Source organism: Cyprinodon tularosa, unplaced genomic scaffold (assembly GCF_016077235.1).
Source record: "Cyprinodon tularosa strain WSP-4 unplaced genomic scaffold, ASM1607723v1 ctg193, whole genome shotgun sequence".
Lineage (NCBI taxonomy): Eukaryota > Metazoa > Chordata > Actinopteri > Cyprinodontiformes > Cyprinodontidae > Cyprinodon > Cyprinodon tularosa.
This window is the reverse complement of record NW_024038694.1, coordinates 409,713-437,577: the sequence shown is the minus strand read 5'-3', so window position 1 is coordinate 437,577 and position 27,865 is coordinate 409,713. Positions and strand designations below refer to the sequence as shown.

General features: G+C 38.1%; 2 protein-coding genes across 3 annotated transcripts; one reads left to right on the top strand and one right to left on the bottom strand.

The window, feature by feature from the left end:
- The first annotated feature begins 175 nt into the window (after positions 1-175).
- slc24a5 (solute carrier family 24 member 5) lies at positions 176-14,157 on the top strand. Of its 2 annotated transcripts, none has more exons than XM_038283388.1 (9): positions 176-502; positions 2,224-2,403; positions 3,648-3,731; positions 3,829-3,932; positions 4,087-4,187; positions 11,059-11,342; positions 11,457-11,636; positions 12,617-12,718; positions 12,793-14,157. In XM_038283388.1, exons 1-9 carry the CDS (start codon positions 340-342, stop codon positions 13,113-13,115), a joined length of 1,521 nt encoding a protein of 506 aa, XP_038139316.1. In that variant the 5' UTR covers positions 176-339; the 3' UTR covers positions 13,116-14,157. The 2 variants fall into 2 exon arrangements, with proteins under 2 accessions (XP_038139316.1, XP_038139315.1); XM_038283387.1 differs by having other exon boundaries at positions 11,430-11,636.
- On the bottom strand, positions 13,672-27,453 carry myef2 (myelin expression factor 2). The gene is made up of 17 exons (XM_038283386.1): positions 27,344-27,453; positions 23,560-23,762; positions 22,694-22,746; positions 21,879-21,886; positions 21,684-21,777; positions 16,940-17,131; positions 16,710-16,863; positions 16,576-16,625; positions 16,424-16,484; positions 15,900-16,001; positions 15,682-15,723; positions 15,511-15,606; positions 15,357-15,428; positions 15,183-15,227; positions 14,612-14,790; positions 14,176-14,227; positions 13,672-14,012 (listed from the first exon to the last, which is right to left on the bottom strand). Exons 1-17 carry the CDS (start codon positions 27,451-27,453, stop codon positions 13,849-13,851), a joined length of 1,677 nt encoding a protein of 558 aa, XP_038139314.1. The 3' UTR covers positions 13,672-13,848.
- Between the last annotated feature and the right edge of the window lie 412 nt (positions 27,454-27,865).

The following is a 27,865-nucleotide window of genomic DNA, read 5'->3' as shown; positions in this document are numbered from 1 at the left end:
ATTTCCGCCTATTTAAGAATTGGCAGAGCTGCATTAGAGCCTGCTTATGGAGAATTACACCCCCTGATGCGCCTCAGGCAGGAGAACGTTCAAGTCAAGTGGAATGACTCGCAACTCGTGATTGGCCCCCCCTCATTCTCTGTAGTACCACTAGACTTTAAAGGATGCTTTCCCACTTTCAATAATCTCTCTGTGCAGCTTGTAGTTTAGTGTAGAGCTAGATGCAGCTTTTGCAAGCGGTTTCAGCCATTTTTAAATCTTTATTAAATACTTAAACTATAGAAACACATGAATCTTAGGACAACTTGCTGATTTAAGTGTTTTTTTTTTATCCTTTAGATGATTATGGATGCAGTTCCAGCAGTGCAAAAAAAAAGGAGAAGGGATTTCATACCTTACTTTTTGGGTTTTGTCCTTTTTTTGTATGCGTCTGTTCATCTTATATCATTTACAGCAAAAAGAACTCAGGAAAACTACCCTACAAGGGTGCGTCGGGCTCTTGGTAAGCACATGCAAATATTCTGGTTTATGTGGGTGATTAACGTTTTTGTTTTCTCACGAACAAAATAAGCTCTGTGTAATTAATCCAATAACAACTTAAAAAAAAGAGCAGCAACATATGAGCATAAATACAGGGAGTGTTTGGCAAAATCTTAATTTTGTCAATTTAAAATAATATTTTAATCTAGGCCTATTTTGTTGAGGCTACTAGTTGTTATGGAAGGTTGTTAGATGGAGTTTTAAAAAACTTTAAAAAAACAAAACAAAAAAAAACGTCAAGATACTGTCACCAAAGGAGAGCCATACAATTTTCAGTAATAAGAAAAATAATATAAACTGTGGATTACAAAAAAAAAATGGATGATTGATGGAGTAATATTTCCGCAGCTTTCTTGAAAAAAGGTAAAAAAAAATACCCATAGTTCATCATGTTGCCTTATAACTTTAATTCATGCTGCATAGCTGCAGTGGTTATAGTTAAAATATGTTTTTTATGTAACACATATAATTTCATGTACAAAAATATACAATTTTAGAAACGTATTCTTCTTCTTTTGCCAATTTTCCTCTTTGAATTTAGACAGGATATGATCAAAGGGTTACACACCCCTGTTGCAAGTTACATTTTCTTGATACCAAAAAACATATAAATTCAAAACCGTTTTTCACTTCTAATGAAACATCATTTTTGTAGATTTGGATCACAAGACTGATAAACTCACAGGAAAAAATCTGAAAAACAAAAACAGCAAAATTCATATTGGATGAATGTGAAGGTTGAACTAATTGCCTTGTTAAAGTCATTTTTCTTTTAGCCCAACAGCTTTACTTTCACAAGCAGACCAGTATGACTGTTGCCATAAGGTTCTGCTTGATACTTGGGTATTAAACTTTATTGAGCATTATTTGGGGAATAAAACGATATACAATGGAGAAAAAAAGGGAGCTGAGAAAGTAAGAAGGGATAAGAACTGATGGGGAGAGATAGAGACAGGAAAGAGTGCATGAAAAGAGTGAAAATAAAACAAAACTGAAAAAATAGACAACATAGAAGATATGCAGTAAGTTCTGGAAGTCTGCTTCCGCAGCTGTATGAGATGAGAAGAACAGAAAACAGAACATAACAGCAAAAAGAAGACAACAAAGAACCAACATAAATAAAATTAAAAAAATAAAGCTTCAAGAGGGTATCCCTTCAATGTGTATCGGAATCAGAACCAATGGTGATTCCACAATATTAATATTAATGTTAAAATCGATTTACTTTCAGCACTTATTTTTCTAACGATTCTTCTCCAGGATTTTGCTTTTATCTGTTCACTTATATTTGAATGAAAGGTGTTTAAAGTTAATGGAAACTGATCAAATTGAATTACACAGTGCAGAGATGCATCCTGGATATCAATGAGAGTGCAGAGGGGACATCACAGATTCTGCTTTTCTTTCTAACAGATTTGCTTTTCACTTGCTTTACATGTAAAAACGTGGCTTATTTTAGTGTTTAATATGATCTGTAATTATTTAAAATGCATTTTACATCACAACAGATTTGCATTTTAACAAAGAGGTTGTTAATACCTTCCTCAACCCTTCAGTATAATGTCTTTTCTATTTCCTTGATTCGTTATCAGCAGCTGTCAATCATCCCAAATATGCAAACCAAATGGTTTCTGCACACTGCTTGTGAATTATATGATAAAAACAGTTTTCCTGTCGTTTTAGAAAATGAAACAGAATGCATCGCGCCACAAGCCTCTGAGTTTCCTGAAGGCTTCTTCACGGTGCAGGAGAGGAAAGACGGGGGCCTTGTCATTTATTTTATGATCATATTCTACATGCTTTTGGCTGTTTCCATAGTCTGTGATGATTACTTCCTGCCTTCTCTAGAAGTAATAAGTGAACGTAAGTTCTTATCATATCTTATTTGATATTTGTGTGTTGTGCTGTCATTTATTTTTAATTTTATTTTTTAAAACTTTATACCAGTTGCACTTAAGTTATTAGGGAATGTAGAGTCCATAAGCTTTTTTTTTTATCAATTAAATTATTTACTATTTACTCCCTACTAAATTATTAAAAATACGTCTTATTTTGCATAATCCAAATGCAATTTTTTGGAGTGTGGTGCTTAGCTTTATTCTAATGTCGTAGTCACAGAGAAGACGATTAAAGTTGAAGCATAGGCCTATGACTTTAATCGATAACTGCTGTGCCAGGACAAAGGTACGCGCCTGTGTGTTTTACACAGGCTGATTGTGTAAGTAGCTCTCTGTCCTTGGCATTGTTTTAGGACCTCTGCTGTTACATACTCCTTTCTGTTTTACAGTGTATAATTGATAGCAAGTTTGTTATTACAAATTTAAATATGTGATATATTTAAAGACTATTAAATTATAATACTTTCAGAATAATCCAAAGTATTTTCACCTTTTTCATGTATCTGACTCGAGTCAGGCTATTTTCCCATCAAAACAGAGGTTTGGTGTGGTCCACGTGTGAAATAGCAGATTAGTTCCCTCCCCCCAACACCACAACAAATTGGGATCACACTTTATACGCAGTAGAATTAGTAACTACATTCATTTCAAAACCAGTTGCATATCAAAGACTGACCACTGCTGGTATAAATGATTCTAAATGATAAAGTTTACTTATCAAACCATGGCAATCTTCCTTTGCTCAGGTTCCTGGCTGGCACTAACTATAAATATCGAGTATTTCCACATAACTTAATGAATTACAGTAAAATCCTAAAGATCAACTTTAATATATATTGTTTACTGTTTATTCTTAATGCACCTTTTTCCTCCTTGTTTGCCCCTTCTTTGGCTTCTATGCCAATATGTGACAAGTGAATTTCTCCGCTGTGAGATCAATAAAGCTCATCTAATCTAATCTAATCTAATGCTATTTATTACACCAAAGAAATAGGTGATAGCTTAATTTAACTGTTTCTATTTAAAGCTAAATAGATAATTATAGATGGTGAGTGCGGTTATAACACACATTTCTTCAAAACATGAGCACAATAATCCTGAAACTGAAGTTTAATCTCTTTTTGTTAACAGTGTTGAGTCAGCTTTATGTTATATTTTTGTGATCTTTTTGAGGCTATCCTTTTTTCTTGTTTTCTGGGTCTCTCTCAGGTCTGGGACTGTCTCAAGATGTGGCAGGAGCTACATTTATGGCAGCAGGGAGTTCTGCACCTGAACTGGTCACAGCTTTTTTGGGTAATTAGACACAGGAACATTTTCAAGTATATCATACACTATGGATTGCATGTATTTGGTCCTGGATCTCAACTTCTTTATGCGCTTATTTTATCAGGTGTGTTTGTGACCAAAGGGGACATTGGTATTAGCACCATTGTGGGGTCTGCTGTATACAACCTGCTTGGAATCTGTGCAGCCTGTGGACTTTTGGCCTCTATGGTACGTTTTAACAATAAACTCAGAAATTACCCATTTATCACCCCCTTGTGTGTGAGAGCAGTTTTTTTTTTTTTTTTTTTACCACCCCAGAGATTGTCTGGCAGCATTGCTTTGTATAAAACATAAACCATTTAGTTTTTTGTTCCCTTATCAGGCAGGGTGTCTCACCTGTTGGCCTCTGTTCAGGGACTGCCTGGCATATGGAATCAGCGTTGCTGCCGTTATAGGGATCATTACCGATAACAAGGTGTTCTGGTGAGTTTGTGTGTTTGATTTATGTGCAGTGACTCAGCAGCTGATGGTTACATGATCTTCAGACCTTGCACAACATAAGACGATTGGTTATAAAAGACAAATACAGTTGTTTATTGCAAACCTATGACCTAGAGCATGGCAAAATAGACCTCAAAACAAATCCACAAGAGCCGTCTTACTATCTTTCATCTGTCACTTTGACAGTTTACAGCCACCTATCAGTCCAAAAATAAAACAATCAACATGACTATTCAAACATGTAATAAAAGCTTATAAGATACATAATGATTATACAAAATAATTTCTTCTCCGTCTATATATATATATGTCTATAAAAGGGCCAATTTTACACACATACACACACACCTAAATGTGTAGTTTTGTTTCTTTAAAGAAGCATGCAAAGGTAGCTGCTGGCAGTTTATGGGCTTATAAGTTTAGTTTGCCTCAGAAGCTCTTATATGGGAAGTGATGTTGCACCAGTGTGGATTTCCTATCCTTTTTTAACCTTTTTTTGCCAACTGATATTATCTGCTTTTCTCTATGTTGTGTTAACAACTAACAGATCATTTTCATTAATACAGGTTTTGCAGTACTTGACACTGTAGACCACCAGTTTTATATATATATATATATATATATATATATATATATATATATATATATATATATATATATATATATATATATATATATATATATATATATATATATGTATATATATGTATATATATATATATATGTATATATATGTATATATATATATATATACACTATATTGCCAAAAGTATTTGCTCACCCATCCAAATTATTGGAATCAGGTGTTCCAATCACTTCCATGGCCACAGGTGTATAAATTCAAGCACCTAGGCATGCAGACTGTTTTTACAAACATTTGTGAAAGAATGGGTCGCTCTCAGGAGCTCAGTGAATTCCAGCGTGGAACTGTGATAGGATGCCACCTGTGCAACAAATCCAGTCGTGAAATTTCCTCGCTCCTAAATATTCCACAGTCAGCTGTATTATAAGAAAATGGAAGTGTTTGGGAACGACAGCAACTCAGCCACGAAGTGGTAGGCCACGTAAACTGACGGAGCGGGGTCAGCGGATGCTGACGCGCATAGTGCGAAGAGGTCGCCAACTTTCTGCAGAGTCAATCACTACAGACCTCCAAACTTCATGTGGCCTTCAGATTAGCTCAAGAACAGTGCGCAGAGAGCTTCATGGAATGGGTTTCCATGGTCGAGCAGCTGCATCCAAGCCATACATCACCAAGTGCAATGCAAAGCGTCGGATGCGGTGGTGTAAAGCACGCCGCCACTGGACTCTAGAGCAGTGGAGACGCGTTCTCTGGAGTGACGAATCGCGCTTCTCCATCTGGCAATCTGATGGACGGGTCTGGGTTTGGCGGTTGCCAGGAGAACGGTACTTGTCTGACTGCATTGTGCCAAGTGTAAAGTTTGGTGGAGGGGGGATTATGGTGTGAGGTTGTTTTTCAGGAGCTGGGCTTGGCCCCTTAGTTCCAGTGAAAGGAACTCTGAATGCTTCAGCATACCAAGACATTTTGGACAATTCCATGCTCCCAACTTTGTGGGAACAGTTTGGAGCTGGCCCCTTCCTCTTCCAACATGACTGTGCACCAGTGCACAAAGCAAGGTCCATAAAGACATGGATGACAGAGTCTGGTGTGGATGAACTTGACTGGCCTGCACAGAGTCCTGACCTCAACCCGATAGAACACCTTTGGGATGAATTAGAGCGGAGACTGAGAGCCAGGCCTTCTCGTCCAACATCAGTGTGCGACCTCACAAATGCGCTTCTGGAAGAATGGTCAAAAATTCCCATAAACACACTCCTAAACCTTGTGGACAGCCTTCCCAGAAGAGTTGAAGCTGTTCTAGCTGCAAAGGGTGGACCGACGTCATATTGAACCCTATGGATTAGGAACGGGATGTCACTTAAGCTCATATGTGAGTCAAGGCAGGTGAGCAAATACTTTTGGCAATATAGTGTATGTATATATATGTATATATATATATATGTATATATATGTATATATATATATATGTATATATATGTATATATATATATATATGTATATATATATATATATATATATGTATATATATATATATATATATATATGTATATATATATATATATATATATATGTATATATATATATATATATATATATATATATATATGTATATATATATATATATATATATATGTATATATATATATATATATATATATATATGTATATATATGTATATGTATATATATGTATATGTATATATACAGGTGCTGGTCATAAAATTAGAATATCATGAAAAAGTTGATTGATTTCAGTAATTCCATTTAAAAAGTGAAACTTGTATATTATATTCATACATTACATACAAACTCATATATTTCAGATGTTTATTTTGTTTAATTTTGATGATTACAAATGACAACAAATGAAAATCTCAAATTCATCATATCAGAAAATTAGAATATTGTGAAAAGGTTCAAAATTGATGGCCCCTGGTGCCACACTCTAATCAGCTAATTAACTCAAACCACCTGCAAAAGCCTTTAAATGGTCTTTCAGTCTAGTTCTATAGGCTACACAATCATGGGGAAGACTGCTGACTTGACAGTTGTCCAAAAGACGACCATCGACACCTTGCACAAGGAGGGCAAGACACAAAAGGTCATCGCTAAAGAGGCTGGCTGTTCACAGAGCTCAGTGTCCAAGCACATTAATAGAGAGGCGAAGGGAAGGAAAAGATGTGGTTGAAAAAAGTGTACAAGCAAGAGAGATAACCGCACCCTGGAGAGGATTGTGAAACAAAACCCATTCAAAAATGTGGGGGAGATTCACAAAGAGTGGACTGCAGCTGGAGTGAGTGCTTCAAGAACCACCACACACAGACGTATGAAAGACATGGGTTTCTGCTGTCGCATTCCTTGTGTCAAGCCACTCTTGAACCACAGACAGCGTCAGAAGCGTCTTGCCTGGGCTAAAGAGAAACAGGACTGGACTGCTGGTGAGTGGTCCAAAGTCATGTTCTCTGATGAAAGTAAATTTTGCATTTCCTTTGGAAATCAAGGTCCCAGAGTCTGGAGGAAAAGAAGAGAGGCACTTCATCCACGTTGCTTGAAGTCCAGTGTAAAGTTTCCACAGTCAGTGATGGTTTGGGGTGCCTTGTCATCTGCTGGTGTTGGTCCATTGTGTTTTCTGAGGTCCAGGGTCAACGCAGCCACATACCAGGAAGTTTTAGAGCACTTCATGCTTCCTGCAGCTGACCAACTTTTTGGAGATGCAGATTTCATTTTCCAACAGGACTTGGCACCTGCACACAGTGCCAAAGCTACCAGTACCTGGTTGAAGGACCATGGTATCCCTGTTCTTAATTGGCCAGCAAACTCTCCTGACCTTAACCCCATAGAAAATCTATGGGGTATTGTGAAGAAGAAGATGCAATACACCAGACCCAACAATTCAGAAGAGCTAAAAGCCACTATTAGAGCAACCTGGGCTATCATAACACCTGAGCAGTGCCACAGACTGATCGACTCCATGCCACGCCGCATTGCTGCAGTAATACAGGCCAAAGGAGGCCCAACTAAATACTGAGTGCTGTACATGCTCATACTTTTCATGTTCATACTTTTCAGTTGGCCAACATTTCTATAAATCCTTTGTTTTTATTGGTCTTCAGTAATATTCTAATTTTCTGATATGATGAATTTGAGATTTTCATTTGTTGTCATTTGTAATCATCAAAATTAAACAAAATAAACATCTGAAATATATGAGTTTGTATGTAATGTATGAATATAATATACAAGTTTCACTTTTTAAATGGAATTACTGAAATCAATCTACTTTTTCATGATATTCTAATTTTATGACCAGCACCTGTATGTATATGTATATATATATATATATATATATATATATATATATATATATATTAGTGCTGTCAAAATTATCGCGTTATTAACGCGTTAACGCGAGGCCATTTTAACGGCGATAATTTTTTTAACGTGAGATTAACGCTATGTGGTTTTATGGTACAATTTTTCCAAGTACATCCCGCTGCAGCCTGCGGGAAGGCGGGGCTATTTTCCCCCAGTCTATGCATTTCTCATAGGCTTCAAGAGCGGAGCTCCTCAAGGGAAAGAGACGCTCATACACTGGGTGACGCTAGTGCCTTTTCTTTAAGCCCCACCACCAACAAACAAGTTGAGTGTAGTAGCAACCTGAAATACGCTGAGAAAACTGATTACTGAGGTGAAATGGAATCTCGTAGCAGCACTCTTGCCGTCTGTGTACGCAACAGGTCGGTATCGCGTGTGTGTGTGTGTGGGTGGGTGTGTCTGTGTGTGGGTGAGTGGGTGTGTGTGTGTTCTCATTTTTGTTAAGAGGCTGAAAAGTAACTTTCTAGAGAGCATAGACTACCTTCATCTAGTGATGTCGGTCTATTGATTTTGATGTATTGATTGAAAATTGTTCATTATTATCTTGGTTAATTAACATCTAATGTTAACTCTACTAAATTTTATAGCAGTAGGGTAAAATGCTTGTCTTTGTTCAAAAGACTGTATTAACTGTAAAGACTGTCTTTTACATCAGCCTGTTTTCAGGGCCTTTTTTTTGCCTACATATTTGTTATTTTTTGCTACATGCCTCCCCATCTTCTTGCCATATGTTTCTATGGCATAAATCAGTATCTGTGACCTGTTTTCATTTTAAAAAAAGAACATTGGCACAAACCTAGCCTGTATGTATTTTTTTGTATGTCATCGAGAGTATTTAAATGATTTTCAATCAGGAAAAAAATGTGCGATTAAAATGCGATTAATCGCGAGTTAACTCAGGCATTGATGCGATTAATCGCGATTAAAAAATTTAATCGATTGACAGCACTAATATATATATATATATATATATATATATATATATATATATATATATATATATATATATATATATATATATATATCTGCCTCAAAGTTCGACGTACTGTGTGTTCAGAGATGCTCTTCTGCCCACCTTGGTTGTAACAGGTGGTTATTTGAGTCACTGTTGCCCTTCTATCAGCTCGAACCAGTCTGGCCATTCTCCTCTGACCTCTGGCATCAACAAGGCATTTCTGCCCACAGAACTGCCGCTCACTGGATGTTTTTTATTTTTCGGACCATTCTCTGTAAACCCTAGAGATGGTTGTGCGTGAAAATCCCGGTAGATCAGCAGTTTCTGAAATACTCAGACCAGCCCTTCTGGCACCAACAATCATGCCACGTTCAAAGTCACTCAAATCACCTTTCTTCCCCATACTGATGCTCGGTTTGAACTGCAGGAGATTGTCTTGACCATGTCTACATGCCTAAATGCACTGAGTTGCCGCCATGTGATTGGCTGCTTAGAAATTAAGTGTTAACGAGCAGTTGGACAGGTGTACCTCATAAAGTGGCCGGTGAGTGTATATATATATATATATACATATATATATGCACACACACACACTAGATATAGATACACACCAGATGTCCATCCATCCATTTTCTGTTACGCTCATCCCTCCTGGGGTCACAAGGGGTGCTGGTGCCTATCTCCAGCTATTTACAGGCGAGAGGCAGGGTATACCCTGGACAGGTCGCCAGTCTATCACAGGACTGTGGGAGGCAGCTGGAGTACCCAGAGAGAGCCAATGCATGCAAAGGGAGAACATGCAAACTCCATGCAGAAAGACCCCGAGCCAGGAATCGAACCCGGAACTTTCTTGCTGCCACTGTGCATCCCCCACACCAGATATCTAGTAACATATTCCTAAAATGTATAAAGCTGTAAGGATTTGTCTAGGGAGTTTGATCTCAGATTCAGAAACAACATTATTCTGTTATGCATGTTCAAGTAAATGCAAACCAGCAAAAAACTGAGGGATTTGAGCATTGTTTTGGTGTAAACTATTATCAACATTATAATATAATATTATAATATAAACATACGTTACATATAGAGGTCAAGCTAACCTTGGCTGGAAAAAACAGGGTTCAGTTGTTTGCAAGAACTGATTTTGAATGTTGACTGGACCAGTTACCTTCATTTTGGACAAGAACTTGCTGATGTTCTTTGATGTCCTGCGGTGTCACCCTTTGCTTCATCTTAACACTACAGATCGATATTAGTCGATGTGGTTTTATGGTTTTATAAAATACAGCACACTACCAGGTTTGACAGTTTTTTTTTTAAGGCCTCCTTCTTAAAGTGGTGTTGTTTTGAGACAGCTTTGTAACCCTCTCCTAATTTATATATCTTTATAACTTCTGTTTCCTTGTCCCTTCATTTGAGACAAACCCAGTGGTTATGCTTAGTACCCCTGGAGGTATTTTAGAAGAGGACATTGCTTTTTGCCTGATGACAGATATTTCATTCAAGGTTTGCACCATGATTTAACTTCCCATAATTGCAGGTTTTCACACTGTTGGAAGAATGGTATGCATCCTAATAGAACCTGGGTGGAAAACATACAACTCCTGTGGAGGATTAGAATCTGAGACATTGTGGAAAAATTCCTGGAAAAGATTAAGAGAGTTGTGGATAAAACAACTCTATGCCCTCTTTTGGGATTTCTCTTATAATTAGTAGGTTTTTTGCAAATTTAAGTACCCCAGAATTAGGATTCTAATTGCTTCATTGACAGACCATTTTGTAAATCAGGTGTAAACTCCTTTGATGACATTGAAAGTACTGATTAATAAAGAATCTTTATAGATTTTTCTGATGGTGGCTTCCCAGGTATCTTAGACCATCAACGCCATAACTATCTGACTTTACAAGATGTATCCATTTTAAGCCTGTAACTGTTTGCAGGTATGAAGCAGCCAGTCTACTGCTGGTCTATGGGGTCTACATTGTGGTTCTGTGCTTTGACCTCCGCATCAGTGAGTTTGTCCTAAGGAAGCTGAGCCCATGCTGCACCTGTCTTGGTTCGAATTCTGTTGAAAAACCTGAGACACAGCCTCTAATGGGTTGGAACGATGACAGCAGCCTTCGAGTCCGCGTACGCTCCAGAACAGACAGTGGTATCTTTCAAGATGATTCAGGGTATTCTCACCTGTCGCTCAGCCTGCATGGCCTCAACGAGATCTCTGAAGGTATCTGTTTATTTTATTACAGAAGTCACATGTGATAGCAGCTCTAATCGTACGTTATAAAACTTTTCTCAAACTTTACCCTGCCAGATCAAAAAAGTGTTTTTGCTGTACCAGAGAGCGACCTAAAAAGGATCTTATGGGTTTTGTCTCTGCCAATCATCACTCTACTCTTCCTCACCATTCCTGACTGCAGACGACGTTTCTGGAAACAGTGGTTCATGATAACTTTCCTTATGTCAGCAGTCTGGATCTCAGCTTTCACATATGTGCTGGTCTGGATGGTCACTGTTGTAGGTAAGCTAGCTTCTACACTTCAAAGGATATTTAAAATAAGTGTATTTACCCTTAATTTGAGTAGGTAAATAAGATGATCTGTTGGTGGAATTAGTATTTTTACCATTAAAATAAGAGAAGATATTATAAGACACTGCAATTGTTTTCTAAATCATCTTATTCCATTGGTAAAGATTGTATCTAACATACTCAGTTTCAATAAAAATGCACTTATTTTAAGAAAAACAGATATTTTTTGGAATGGAGGTAATCTTAAAACAATTTTAGAGTTTCTCTGTTTAAGATGTCCATAATTCAAGTCGAAATTGAAAGGATAGTTTTGTTCTCCTTAGCTGTAGATGATCAGAATATATAGTAGGTGTAAACCAGCATCATACTAGCAAACCATTGTGGATCACAAGTGCTTAAGACTTGTGAGAAAAACGTTGCAGAGTCACATGTGGGTCTTCTGGTTAATTCCTGAGATGCCATTGTCCTGGGGAATTGGAGAGGGGGCTGTATTACAGTGCAGCTGTATGTGCGTGGCCAGTCATAGCAGGATTACAACCCTACCCCTGAGGAAAGCAAGTCATGTGAGCACAGAACGTACATACATGACCAGGGCACTGTTCTAAGAGATTCAGAATGCATTGCAGTGGGGATGTGAACTACAAAGCTGAAACAAGGTCCGGCTGAAAAGATATCATGTGAGAGCCGTAGGTCTGCTGATGCATAATGAGATTAGTATCCCAGCAGACATGAACACACGGGAGAGCTTAGACAAAAGAGCGTGAACAATAAATTATGTACAATATCTTTTAAACTAATGAGCCACAAAACTGATTGCTTCAGATGAAAAGGGACAATCAACTACGAAGACTGATTACGTGAATGTTTACATAGCAATCACTCTGGACAGTCTGTAGACACATTCAGTAAGGCAGTTCTTTCAAAGTCTGCATTTAATGTTTTATATTTCTACTTTGATATTCTTTTCTCAGGGGAAACCCTCAGCATACCAGATACAGTTATGGGACTCACTTTGCTTGCTGCTGGAACCAGTATACCCGACACTATAGCCAGTGTGATGGTGGCTAGAGAAGGTATATTTTCACAAAATACTACATCTACAAACGGGAAAGTTGTTCAGCATTTAACTACATTCTCTGTTCATTAGGGAAAGCTGACATGGCCATGTCAAACATAGTGGGCTCCAATGTTTTTGACATGCTGTGCCTGGGCCTACCTTGGTTCATCAGGACTGCCTTTGTGGACACCAACACCCCAGTAGAGGTCAACAGTACCGGACTGCTCTTCATTTCATCCATCCTACTTATGTCCATTGTCTTCCTCTTTGTGGCAGTGCACATCAACAGCTGGAGGCTGGACTGGAAGTTGGGGATTGTTTGCCTTATTTGCTACGTCCTGTTTGCCACACTGTCGATTTTATACGAGTTAGGGATTATTGGGAACAATCCCATACGACTGTGCAGTGATTGACACCTGACCTTCTCAGGATTGGAAGCATATTTCCTGAGACTAAAAGCCCAAACAGCTTTAAAAAAAAAACAAAAAAAAAACGTTAAGCTGCTGAGATCAAGAAATGTCAAGGAGCAATGGCACCAGTTAAAATACCACGCCAAAGTACGCCAGCTTGGCCATGACTCTAGACTTTACGTAAGATTTAACAAAAGGTGAAAATGTGTTAAACTCGAATAAAGTGTCAGCTGATAAGATTTTATAAGTAGGGTTGACGAGTCATAAATGGTAAAAATAAAGCTCTACTCATCCCATTACAAACAGCCTACTCCCTGACAAGTCAAAGTCATGTTTATGAGTAAAAATAAAAATCGACAGAGGGATTATAACAATGGGAGTTGACCCCCCCTCCCACACACACACCAATGTACAAAGCTGTGCAGTTTTTTTGTGCTCTGAAATATCTATGATAAACTCTGTGAAGGTGACAAACAGAAGAGCTGAGGATCGACACGCAGGTTGAATAAGTTTACAAGCATAAAGTTTAAAAATTAAAAAGTTTATTTCTTCAAATAAACCTCCTGACAAATTATAACTGGGTTTATAAAACAAAGGTAAAACAGCTAGCGGCAGTATATAAACAAAAAAAAAAAAAATGAAACCAGGGACACAGGAAATAATAGTGTTTTTAAAACAAAACAATGATTGGTACGGGGCCTCAGTGAAAAGTGTTGCTGGAGCTTCTACAAGGTCCCTAAGCGTTGCGATCAATGCGGACATCAACCTCTCGACCATTGATCTTGGTTCCATTCATCATCCTGCAGGCTTTCTCAGCGCTCTCTGGAGAATCAAATCTCACCGTCCCACAACCCTTTGACCTTCCGTTCTCCATTTTGATCTCTGCAAACATTACATGACCTGTTGGAAAAAAAAAAAAAAGAAAGAGCAGCAATGAGTGATCCCCAGCCAGAATCGTCCATAATAAGGGATGTTAAGGCTGCACCTGACAGATTAGTTCATCAATCATGATGAAATGTCAAAGGAGTTTATTAGACAAAAAAAACGAAAATGTAATTCATACCACAATGACTAAACTTGTCTTTCAACTTTTGCCACGTCAGGTCATAGGATAGCTGCAACACAAATGCCTCAAGTCAGGTTGTGGCAAAGAACAAAATGCAAATTCTGAACATAAGTAGGTCAAGCAGAGATGCACCAATCATTAAGCCTGAAATAGAGATCTGCAATTTGTTCCTTGTTCAGATCTGATCGATGATCGGTATGAATCAAAGCACCATTTTCTTTCTAGGAGCAAATCAATAAAGGCCAAGTAGTGAAACTAGAAGTCGGTCAGACATTAAAGAAGGAAACTGATACAAGGAAAGAATAGTTTGTTCAGAGCATCACTAATTAACAGATCACTTATAAAATGGCAGTAAATATGTATTAAGCTGAAGGCCCGCATTAGGATTCATCATTAAGATCAATTTAATGATTTCAAACCTTTAGCTACTTACATTTCGCACAAATATCTGACAGCCGCCTTTGGCTCCGGAGCCCCTGTCCGACATGCCTCCACTCATATGTCCGCCGCCTCCGTACCCTCCGAAGCCCCGGTTCATGTCCATTCCAGACATGCCGACACGATCAAAGCTGGAGCCCATTCTGTCCATGGACATACTGCCCATTCCACCACCTGTTAAAGAAACACGCCTAAGGATATGCCTTTTACATAGAAACATTTGGTTTCAAATTTCAATAAAAAATATCATCTGATAAACATTCCCAAAATGGCTGTTTATTATGCTTAAGAAATTAAGCCCCCCCCCTTACAATTTAAACTGAATACATGTTAATAGCTCCAAAATGCTTTCCTTTCAGGGAGAACAAAGTACAGGAAATGTGGTTGAGAATGTCAATCATTAATAAATCATGCTTAAATTACTTTTTTTATTTATTTAATCAAAATAACCCTGGATCTTGCTAGAACAAAATGACAGTAAAATACTATTTTTATAGTGATCAACTGTGTTTTATATTATGTTTTAAGGGACAGTAGTAAAACATGGTTTGAAATTCTTCACCTACCTAAACCGCTTCCCATGGGTCCCATACCTCCTCCAAAACCACCACCTTAAGAACAAAAGCTTAATTAGTCTAGATTTTTTTTTAGCTAATTTACACAACAAGTGATAGGTATGATAAAGTGAAATAAAGGCATAAGTCAGGAGGATGTTTGGCATTAATAAATCTCTTTCTTACCCATTCCTCCAAAAGAATCTCCAAATCCGCGGTTCATGGGCATGTCAAAGTCCCGATCCAATCCACCCATTCCTGATGGATACACATTACTACAAGTTAAAAGGTTACATCTCAGTGTTCAGTAAATCTTCATCTTATTGGTGGAAATGCTCACCTCCCATTCTGCCAACTGGGGTCATGTCTCTGCTTCCAAAGCCCCCCATACCACCCATGCTATCCATGCTACCAAAGCCTCCACCCCCACTCATTCCTAGTAAAAAAAAAAAAAAACATAAGTAGGGTCTTTGAATGGACAACAAAAATGTATCTAGAATATAAATCCTACCTCCTCCAAGTCTACCCATCCCTCCGTAACCTGAATCCATACCTGTGGCAGAAGGGAATCTTAGTGAGGCTCAATTAAAGTGCAGAAAAAAAGCATGCACTAGAATTAAATTAGTTTGGATTTGCATAAAATGAGTAGTAATATAATGAAACTACGAGCAATGAAAACATGCGCCACTGTGGCTTTCCCAGCATTTGTAAAGACTGATTTTGACTGACCTCCGGTTCCCATAGGGCCTATTCCTCCCCCACCACTGAGGCGGTTTGCATTTATAGGCTGCCCTCCTGGTCCAAGACCCATACCAATGCCACCTAGGCCCCCTAAAATGGAGCAAAATGGGAAGGAAAAAAAACATCTCAAGAAAAGGGTTTGAAACTTGCATCAACTATAACTTAACTAACTATACTTAACAACTATAACTATAACTGTGGTGAAGTTTAGGGATTTCCTGATTCAACTCTATGGACCGATACATATAATGGCCCAAAACAACATCAGAACAAAATCATACAAACTTTGATTACTTATTTTGTTTTGGAATGTTTTAAAAGGCTTGATCAATTGAATTTAATAAAACAGAACAACGGTCAACTACAACAGAGATGAGAACAACTTACTGAGTAATTAAGTTTCAGCAGAAGCTGAGATTTTAGATGCAGTCCAATATATTCCAGTATTTCTTCTTCGGCTGATGTCTGACTAAGTTTTTTTATACAGTGTGGCATTCAAAACTTTTACTTACGTGGCAACTGTGGTATTTTCTCTACTGGACCAAAATCGTCAGGAGGAAGAGACTTTTCATCCTACAAATCCATAAATAAAAATGTTTCACTTGTAAAACCTCTGCAAAGCTTTAGACATTGGAATATTCAGTAAACGTTTAAGCCAACATACAATTTTCACATGCATCTGCCTTTCAAAGAGCATCTGGCCGTTAAACATGGCTGAAACAGGAGTTAAGGACAAAAGAAAAACCTTAATTTGATGAGCAATGCTGTGTTTTCCATAAATGAGTTTTCAAAGGATACATATGGCCTGCACCGCCTCCAGAGGCTGCTCAAAAGTAACTGTTCCCATTCCGCGGCTTTTTCCATCTTTGTCCTCCTTTACGTCAGCTCGTTTTACAACACCTGCCATGCCAAACACCTCCTTTAGCTTCTTCCAGCCCACTTTGAAGTCCAGCTGCAGCAGAGAAAACACTGTATTTTAAATCAGCCCATTATGTAGATTAAACAAAGGCTCATTGCTTAGTTCTTACATTAGCTACAAACACTGTGTTCCCCAGTCTTCCAGCCTGCAGAGCGTGGATAACTTCAGGTGGTATGTTGGGGTTGTTCACAATTGAAGCAGGGATGTTCAGCCCACCAGGCCCTATGTCCTGCCCACGGACCCCAAGTTGGCCCCCTCCCATACGCTGCAGAGCACGTCGGGCGTGTTCACCATCAGGGTCCTTAAATAAGAAAAATGTAAAAAAAAAAATAATATATATATACAGGTGCTGGTCATAAAATTAGAATATCATGAAAAAGTAGATTGATTTCAGTAATTCCATTTAAAAAGTGAAACTTGTATATTATATTCATACATTACATACAAACTCATATATTTCAGATGTTTATTTTGTTTAATTTTGATGATTACAAATGACAACAAATGAAAATCTCAAATTCATCATATCAGAAAATTAGAATATTGTGAAAAGGTTCAAAATTGATGGCCCCTGGTGCCACACTCTAATCAGCTAATTAACTCAAACCACCTGCAAAAGCCTTTAAATGGTCTTTCAGTCTAGTTCTATAGGCTACACAATCATGGGGAAGACTGCTGACTTGACAGTTGTCCAAAAGACGACCATCGACACCTTGCACAAGGAGGGCAAGACACAAAAGGTCATCGCTAAAGAGGCTGGCTGTTCACAGAGCTCAGTGTCCAAGCACATTAATAGAGAGGCGAAGGGAAGGAAAAGATGTGGTCGAAAAAAGTGTACAAGCAAGAGAGATAACCGCACCCTGGAGAGGATTGTGAAACAAAACCCATTCAAAAATGTGGGGGAGATTCACAAAGAGTGGACTGCAGCTGGAGTGAGTGCTTCAAGAACCACCACACACAGACGTATGAAAGACATGGGTTTCTGCTGTCGCATTCCTTGTGTCAAGCCACTCTTGAACCACAGACAGCGTCAGAAGCGTCTTGCCTGGGCTAAAGAGAAACAGGACTGGACTGCTGGTGAGTGGTCCAAAGTCATGTTCTCTGATGAAAGTAAATTTTGCATTTCCTTTGGAAATCAAGGTCCCAGAGTCTGGAGGAAAAGAAGAGAGGCACTTCATCCACGTTGCTTGAAGTCCAGTGTAAAGTTTCCACAGTCAGTGATGGTTTGGGGTGCCATGTCATCTGCTGGTGTTGGTCCATTGTGTTTTCTGAGGTCCAGGGTCAAAGCAGCCACATACCAGGAAGTTTTAGAGCACTTCATGCTTCCTGCAGCTGACCAACTTTTTGGAGATGCAGATTTCATTTTCCAACAGGACTTGGCACCTGCACACAGTGCCAAAGCTACCAGTACCTGGTTGAAGGACCATGGTATCCCTGTTCTTAATTGGCCAGCAAACTCTCCTGACCTTAACCCCATAGAAAATCTATGGGGTATTGTGAAGAAGAAGATGCAATACACCAGACCCAACAATTCAGAAGAGCTAAAAGCCACTATTAGAGCAACCTGGGCTATCATAACACCTGAGCAGTGCCACAGACTGATCGACTCCATGCCACGCCGCATTGCTGCAGTAATACAGGCCAAAGGAGGCCCAACTAAATACTGAGTGCTGTACATGCTCATACTTTTCATGTTCATACTTTTCAGTTGGCCAACATTTCTATAAATCCTTTGTTTTTATTGGTCTTCAGTAATATTCTAATTTTCTGATATGATGAATTTGAGATTTTCATTTGTTGTCATTTGTAATCATCAAAATTAAACAAAATAAACATCTGAAACATATGAGTTTGTATGTAATGTATGAATATAATATACAAGTTTCACTTTTTAAATGGAATTACTGAAATCAATCTACTTTTTCATGATATTCTAATTTTATGACCAGCACCTGTATATACATTAAAAAACAAAACAGATATGCACTCAGTTTTTTTCCAGATCGATTCTGATATCCAGGCTGAATGTGTCGACCCACAACATAACAATAGTTACTGCTTTTGAATAAACGATCTATAAATCTTGTCATCAGGCTTGACAAAAATAATATTAAAAAGAGGTAAGAAATTAACACAGATATAAATCATCACTAGCAGCTGTGTGTGAAAACATAACATATTGCACACATAGAAATTAAGTGACTAGTAGGCCTACTGATGAAAAAAGAAATTAATGGACGGAACGTTGAAGTACCATCATTCGTCTGATAGCTGTTCAGGCTAACAAGTCAGAGCCAGTATCCCATCAGGGAGTTGGATTGCTGCATTTCTATTACAATATAGAGAAGAAAAAAAAGCTAACAGAAAATACAAGTTAGTGCAGTGTGAATACCACGGCTAGCCAACAGGTAGCTGCTAACAGCTGTAAGTAGCATCTAAATGAGGCTTTCCTGTTGGCACTATTCTAAAGCCTGATTTCAGCTTTTAATGAGAATGGACACCATTTGATAAAGTCAAGGTTTTATGAGCGCAAGAAGAGTTTTGTCTGCTTGTTTTGTCCACATCTACAGAAAATTCTTTTTTTTTTTTTTGTATTCAAAGCTTAGTTTGTGAAAAGTGTAATTTAAGTTCATCCAAAGGCACTATGGTGGTTGCTCTCAGAATACAAACATAAAAGGAAATCTACTTTGAGAATCAGGCATGCAGCACCTCCGATATTCATATTTATGCTGCTATTATGGCTACGAAACTATTGTGAGTACCTAGAGCAGCTCATTTAATGTAGATTTCTAATTTTTATTTAGTTTTTAACGGCACTAGTGGCTCGTTTTCTGGACAGTAGGCTGACAGGAAAGAGAGTATGAGAGAGGGGGAGAAACATGCAGCAAAGGACCACAGTTCAAGTTCGAACCCTGGGTCAGCCACATCAAGGACTAAGGCCTCGCTAACCATTGTGATTTTTCATTTTTTTTATTTTGAATTTTGTGACCATCTGCAGAAGAACCGCTGCTTGCTGGTAGCAGCATTGCTAAGCAACAGATAGTGAAACAGGTATAAATTGAACATATATATTACAACAGTGGCTTATTCAGTCCAAACAGTGACTGAGTTCGTTTTGATTCAATTTGAAAACAGCCAAGACCACCTCAAAAAGGTTGTGTGGTCCAGCCCAGAGCTCCAGCCCAGAGCTCACTGGTCTTAATCCACTCAGCACCAAAGGTCCAGACCAAGGAGGGAAACAAACTATAATCCATTTAGCAGATCTGAATGTGGCAGGTGTAAATATACCCTTGAAATTATAAATGTAAAATATCTGTCCATTCCACTACTTGCTACAGAATCACGCATGTACATTTAACACAGTAAAGGGTTCCACCACTGAGTTATGTATGAAGCATAAAAGTCAAGATTTATACAAAAGCAAATTCAGCAGCAAAAAAATGGTGGAAAACCTGAAAGCATTCTACAGATAGCTTATAATTATACTGGATGTAGATTACACATGTTAAAGCTTAAGGACACGTTGGCTTGGAAATTAAATTAAAATGTTCAGGAATCAAGATGAATTAGGAAAAAGAATTAAAAAAAAATATTTTTTCTTAAAGCTACAGTGTGTAATTTTCAGCGACATCTAACGTCCAGACTGCAGACCGCAGCAACATGAACATCTCCCCCCCACCGCGTCTCCCCCCCCAACAGTACGGCGAGCGTTACGGGACAAAATGTCTTCCACGACGTCCGCATCACCTACCTTCTCAAGTGATGAGGTTTGTTTACATAGATAATTTTACAGATAGTATTTTATTAGTCTGTGTAGGGTATAGATTTCATGTAGACTTAAGATAATAAATATACCCGTTATTTTTTCTACATCGTTGTGACGTTTTGGTGAGCTGCTTTGCATGGTGATATAAACAGACGAAGTAATTGTAGTCATTAGTTTAACAGCGAGATTTTTTTCGCTGGAAGAATATATATTCCCCGTTTACAGAGTCCAAGTCTTGTTTGTGGCATGGGGGTTACAAGGCGAGGAAGAGGGCAGAGAGGCCGGGGTGGGCGTGCAGCTAGGGCCAGGCGAGGGAGGGGTGCCAGCGGGGTGACTAGAGCAGAGGAGGAAAGGCTTGAAGATCTCCAAAGGAGCCGGAGAGAAGTAACCGAGGTATATATCCAGAAAATTATTTTACAGAAAATTACTGAATCATTACCTGTGAAACGTCAGGGACGTTGCTGAATAAGTATACTGGAGAGTAACAGCATCATCACGCAGCATGTTATTGTAATGGGCGATCTCGCAATCGCTAGTCTGTTGGCTCTCCGCTGCCGTAGAGCAAAGATGTCTGCTTCCATGGCTGCGAGACCCGCTCCTATGTAATTATAAAATAACGAATTCTAAGGCAACGCAAATATAAAGGTTAAGAGGCTGAGCTCGTAGATGATGATAAATAACATAGTTTTGTATAATATATTACATTTCTGACTGTATATCCTTGTAATTATTACACACTGTAGCTTTAAGAGATTTAATGTGGTTCTAAGAAGATAGTATTTTAAAGATGAGTTTTGAAAGCCGCAATATTTAATAACTTTCATAAAAACAACAAATCAAATGCTGATATAAATCTGATGTTGAGTTAAATAAGAAAAATGCTAAACCAATTAATAAAATTGTGATTAACATACACAAAGAAAGGTTTTTAGTCACAGCCACTCCTGATTGTTAGCAGTTGTGTTATCATTAACGTTTGTGGTGCTATCAGCATTGGGATCCTACTCAAAGTAAATAAAACATTTAGTAAAAGCTGTAATTTTGATGAAAAAAGAGAGAAAATGATAAACCTATTCTTTAATCTTACCTCTTTGATGTTTAGTGGTCTTCCACTTAAGTCATGCTTATTCATAGTTGAGACAGCCTTCTTCACATACTCTTCATCTTTGAACTCTACCACACTGTTACAGGGAAAAAAATTTAAAGCATAAAGAAAGAAACAGCTATATTAAAGATAACAAAAAATAAAAAATCTAATTCAAAGCATAAAGGAGATTCTTACCCACAACCCTGATCAGGAGCAGCAGAGAAATCCAAGTGGCACCCAAGAAGTGAACAAAACACATTTAATATCTAATTTATAATCAAATGTAATTAAATACATCCAGCATTTTATATTATTTATGTATGAATTCATTTAAGAGATTTGTCATGTTTGTATAAAACATGAAAAGTTGCAAAAATGAATTATTATTAATAAACATATCCATTATTAAATGTGTTTTTTTTTTTAAACACAAAATGTTACTTAGAAAGCATTCATAAGCACAGCATTTATTACCTCGCTTAATGAAAAACTTCAATCTGCAACTAAATAACAATATTAAAAGAAAATGCTTTTGTTTAATCAACTAAAGAAAATTACACCAGAATTGAGAAAAAAAACAGCAATGACAGAAAAAAAAGAATAAAAAATGTTCAAAACAATTTCACTCCACTGAAGAGAAAGCTGTGCCATATCGTGAAAAATTACGATTCTTTGAGATGAGACTCAATCAGATAAAAATCCCACAAACCAACATTCCAGTTTGAGGAAAAAAAGCCAAAACGATCAAACTTTTAAACCAATTTAAATGACAACAACAAATGCAAAGATTTACTCTTAGGGAGTTCTTTACACTGCTTTTCCAAAGGTCTACAGGACATCTCCCATTTATATGAAAATCTATCTTTATCCATTCATTAGGCTCTAAAGACAACATACAGTATCTCCAGTTCAATAGAGCCAAAGGATCAGAGCCTAAAAGAGCACATAATTAATGAGAGCCTGCTGAGGGCATTTAAAACCTCGTGCAGCAAGTTGGCCACATAACTTACCCTTGACTTTCCTTCAGCATCCTTAAAGAGCTCCACGTATGTAACCTCACCAACTACATGAGACATACAAAGGAAAAATACCAAAAAACAAAGTAATTTAAGTCACCGAGTCTTCAAGTTTCCGCTGGCCTTGGCAATGCCCGCTATGGATGGAGATGTCCCATTAATGATCAACAGTCAGCCCAGACCAACATCCCACCAGACAACACCATGCCTTTCTGGGCAGTGACTGAGACACCCAAAGGCCAAGGCCAGAGAGACACACAGCTCTAATAAACCTGGGAAATTCAAAACACTTCAACATGATCAGTTTAGCGACAGATTCCATTCATGGCTGTGAGTTTTAGACTGCCATTTAAGCTCCAATGGCTTCCAGAAATCCCCCTAGGTAAAAAAAAAGTGGAAACATTACAATGTTTTTTAAATTCACAATCAAGGTATGCCTTGCAGCAAATACAACAAATAAACATTCAACGATCATTTTAAGACTGGTTTAGAGTCATTATGGAGCTAACAATCCCATAAAATAAACAAGTGACAATATAAACAAGTGACAATGTAACCAAGTTCATCTCTATTTTATCACATATCAACACAAACTGAATTGGTGTCCATCCCAAGAAATTTGAATAAAGCAAATAACAACAACAATGACCCCAACAAACATACTATTCTGTTTCTTCATATTAATAATTGTTAACTTCATCACTGTTTTTTTTTTTTTATCGAAGCACTACCAGAAAAACTACAAACTAAAGAAAAACTGACACTAGCAGGAGGATCCGTCTGATAATTAGAAGATTGGAAACTTCTAATCAGATCAGATGATTGAAAATAAAACACCATCCCATCGCCGGGGACATTACCTTTATCACGCATGAGGTCTTTGATCGCCTGCCACTTCATGTCATAAGGTATATTGCTGATGAACACCCGGTTCCTATGAGAACTTTTCTTTTCTCCTCCATGTTTCTCTTTGTAGGGATGATAGCGATTTCCTCTTCTGGTACTGGATGACTTCTCTTTCCCATCATGCTTTTCTTTGCTCTGCTTACTTTCTTCACTATCCCTATAGAAAGCGGACAAGTGCCAAATGTTAAAATAAAAGACACTGTAGTCATTAAATATAGAAATTAGGTCAAATTAACTACATATAGAATATATTTCCAAAATTCCTTTTTTTTTTCTCAATCACGAAACTTATAAAAAAAAATTACTGCAAAATGGCTAACTAGCAGAAGATGGCTGGCTAACTATTTATGTTCAATGTGGTAATTTTTATATATAATTTACCAGAGCTGCACAATACCTTAGGGCTACCACATTATCGATATTTGCAATAATCTAAAAACACAAAGGACATTTGGTTGCAGTATTCGGTTAATAATTTTTCAGGTCCCATTTACTAACATTCTGCTGGTCAATAATCTACTGCATTGATGGAGTGTCCAACACCCACAGCTGCTGTACAGAGGGATGACTGAAATCCTAATGCTTAGGGAGAACTTACTAAACACATTGAAAAGGAATTAATGGCGGAAAATGTGAGATAATTGGAAACACCATTTTCTAGAAATTCATATTAAATGTTTGTTTAGTTTTTGAGGTCCCTCATCTCTACTAAAAGCCTATGAATGTGCCATCAAACTGTAAATTTTAGTTAAGCAGCTCAAAGTAAAGGAACTGAAGACCAGACTATAAAGTGTTCCAATATTATGATGATTTAATACTTTTAAAAAGCAAAATATAGATGGAAACAAATTACCTTATATGCATTGTTTATGGTGTCTGATACTAACACAGACCTGAAAAATATAAAAAAAACCTGTACTTTAACATTGTAGATGAGATTAGGGGTATGGGAAAAAAATGTATCTGGCAATATATTGCAATTTTTTGGACGCCCATTATACTGTGGATCTTTCAGCTCCTATTATCAAAATTAAAGAAAAACAGTGGGGGAAAATGCCCTACTTTCAGCAGATGCTCCGGTAGATGTGCTGTAGAGCCCTTTTGCTGTGTGATGCAGAGCCATTTGTGTAGTAAAAGCAGTCACAGTCTCAGATACAGACCGACTTAAAGCCCAAAGTTTGGACCTCACACACAATCTCTAAAAAGAAGCTGGTTAGATTGGCACCACAGTGCAGTGTCATTTAGCCTAGAAAACTAGCCCCACCCGCCAGCGGCCCAAATAATTTTTGGCTGCGAGTGGTCTAGCCTCGATCAATGCCCCAGGGCCTAGAACTGGCGGGCCAATCACAACGCAGAGATGTGTTTTGAATTTCTGGATGCAAAGCAGACAGGGTTTCGAGGGCGGGACGAAAAAGCTGCATAACGCTGGAGAAAGCACAAGGACGATGGCAACAACTATTGAACAGTTTTCGTTTGACTCAGATTTGGAATTAATTTTGGAAGGATTAGACTTGGGGTTTTCGTTGAAATGTGAGCAGGAAGAGGCTCTACGCTCCTTCATTTTTAAGAAAGACGTATTCAGCATTTTACCAACAGGCTGTTTGTTTACACTCCCCCACCAGCTTTTGTCATACTCGGTTGCACTCATTGGTCAGAGCGTTGGCCAATAGGCACAGAGATGGTTTGAAAAACAACGGGTTGTTCTCATCAACAATCTTCCGATGTCTCATTCATCGGGGCCAGACTAAATTACACATTTAATCTCACATTTCGTCTGATTTATCAGGCTAAGTGTCATTATTTTGCCCTTTGATCCTTGTGTGTTACTCTCGGTATACTGGCTGTGAACACTCTATGGAGACCCAGGGGGGAAAAAACTAAATTGATCTAATTTGAACTCTGAACAATATAGTAAATTCAATCCCAGTCACTTACAGTTGATGGCTCAATCCCACTCTACAAAATATCATACAGTGGGAGTGTTGGCCTAGTGGGTTAGAGCAATGTGCTTGTGCTCTGAGTAGGGATGGGAATCGAAAACCGGTTCCTGTTAAGAACCGGTTCCGTATTTTCCGATTCCATGGCATCGTTTGGCAGCTCGCTGAACGATTCTTTTTTCGATTCCCGCAGCACCAGAGCCTAGAGCGCCGGCTCTGGGGAGCATGACTTACGTCACGTTTTTTACGTAAGTTACGCAAGTTACGCAAGTTGGAAGAACTATTCGAGGAGGAAGACAACGAGCTGCGGTCACTTTGTGAATCAAAGCCCCGTCTTTCCTTAGCCCAGAGGGTAGATCAGGAAATCCAGCTCTGTAAAAGCTTGCCCTCCATCCCCTGCAGGGATAGCGCCACACTGTGGTGGTGGAACAAGCAAGATACGCTGCCCTTGCTATCTGGACTGGCTGAAAACTACCTCTGTGTGCAGGCTTCCTCCACCCCATCTGAGAGGGTGTTCTCCACGGCTGGAAACACCTTAAGCGCTGAAAGATCCTGTATCCTTCCAGAAAAAGCAGATATGCTCATCTTTCTGCAAAAGAACTGTTAATTTTCCCTACTACTGTTTTATAATTAGTATTTTTTGTTATTTAAAATAGGTTATTATCCCATCATTTGTTATTAGACATTGTTGGTTATTAAGTTTGTTCTTGTATATTTATTTTTCATTTAAACACAGATGTTACTCCAGTTTCACATTTCCTGTGGACATCTTGATCTTGTTGAGTTTGTAAGATTGTGCAATAGTTAAGTAAACAAAGTTGATGCTGATAATCAAACTGTTTGTTCTCCTTTTCCCCCCAAATTGGAATCGAAAAAATAATCGATAAAGAATCAAATCGTTTCATAGAATCGAAAAGGGAATCGGAATCGTGAAAATCTTTTCAATTCCCAACCCTAGCTCTGAGAAGGTTGCAAGAGCCTGATTTGATCCCCACAGCCTGCAGTCTGGGACCCTTAACCCCACACTGCTCCCCGGGTGCCGCACAATGGCAGCCCACTGCTCCCCAAGAGATGGGTTAAGTGCAGAGAGAAATTTCTCCAATGTGAGATTAATAAACTTTAATTATTATTATTAGAAAATGTGGTAAAAGGTGGTAACTTTAATAAAAGAGGGATACTCATTCTACAAATACTGAAATTTACCGAAATGGAGCTTCCTCTAAATGCAATGGGAAAATATTCAAAAATAATTTAATAATAATTAAGGTCGTTTTTTAAAACTGTTTTTAAATGTGTTTATGACACATTTATGACACGTTTATAAATGTTAGTTCGTCATCATTGGAAGCTAACCGTTACCTGACGGAAACAAAAGGCACACTTATGCCTTAATTATTGCATCTTAAGTTATATTCTCAGAAACATGTTAACTTCATGGACCCAATTTAAGCCAATGAATCAATTTAATCCAATTAATAAATTAAAGTGGCACCGAATATCCACAAACCGCTCGTAAAGTAAAGCAAACATTTAGCATAGCTAGCCCATCGCTATGCTATCCGTTACAAGATTGACGCGTTAAAAAAAATGCAAAGAATATTTTCTAGCCTAGTATTCAGTCTCAATAAATCCTCAATAAGGCGCGTTTGAGAGCATTATTGTTGTTATTGCCGTCTGTTTTTGTTTACAGCAGCAAATAGGGGCATTTGTGCTAACAACAGTTAGCATCCAGGAGCCTCCATTTTAGCTAAAGGGGTTAGCAGCTCCTTAACGGAGGAGCGCAGCCCCCATTGTTACTCACGTTTTCACACCGTTGGGTGTTTCCTGGGATGTCTCGTCCGTCTCGGAGGGGACGGACGCGGTAGTTTCTTCTTGCTTTTGTTCCTCATCAGCAGTTATAACGTCTGCCATACTGAGGTTTTTCTGCAGCTGTAACACAATACCCTCACAATACGCAGCTGAAATGTGTGCAGGCTTTGTTCTCCTTTTTCGTGTTGCATATGATGCGGGTTTGGAAACCAACTGAGAGGCTCATTGCTACCACCTATCGGAAGGAAGGTGACTTTATTTACAATAACATTTGAAATAAAAGTATTGGCCAAAGTAGCATGGTTAAAAGGGATATAAATGGAAATTGACACATAATGCGCTGTTTCATTTAGACATTAAATTATAAGCTTCTGGTAGAGGTTAAAATTAGGTGATGGATGTACTAAAATAATTAAAATGACACAGTTTCTTTATTTATTTGTCTTTTCAGACTCAGAGGAACACACTCTCATCCTGGCAATGTAACCCTTGGATATGCAACCACTCAGACCAA

Bases quoted from the DNA above. Each gene is read 5' to 3' on its own strand.
- slc24a5 (XM_038283387.1), top strand. From the start codon at position 340: ATGATTATGGATGCAGTTCCAGCAGTGCAAAAAAAAAGGAGAAGGGAT. The intron at 4,188-11,058 runs GTGAGTTTGTGT...AACTGTTTGCAG, and splicing joins ACCGATAACAAGGTGTTCTG to GTATGAAGCAGCCAGTCTAC. The intron at 12,719-12,792 runs GTATATTTTCAC...TCTGTTCATTAG, and splicing joins TGTGATGGTGGCTAGAGAAG to GGAAAGCTGACATGGCCATG.
- myef2 (XM_038283386.1), bottom strand. From the start codon at position 27,453: ATGGCAGACGTTATAACTGCTGATGAGGAACAAAAGCAAGAAGAAACT. The intron at 16,485-16,575 runs GTATGTTGGCTT...ATGGATTTGTAG, and splicing joins GGCAGATGCATGTGAAAATT to GATGAAAAGTCTCTTCCTCC. The intron at 16,002-16,423 runs GTAAGTAAAAGT...GCTCCATTTTAG, and splicing joins GAAAATACCACAGTTGCCAC to GGGGCCTAGGTGGCATTGGT.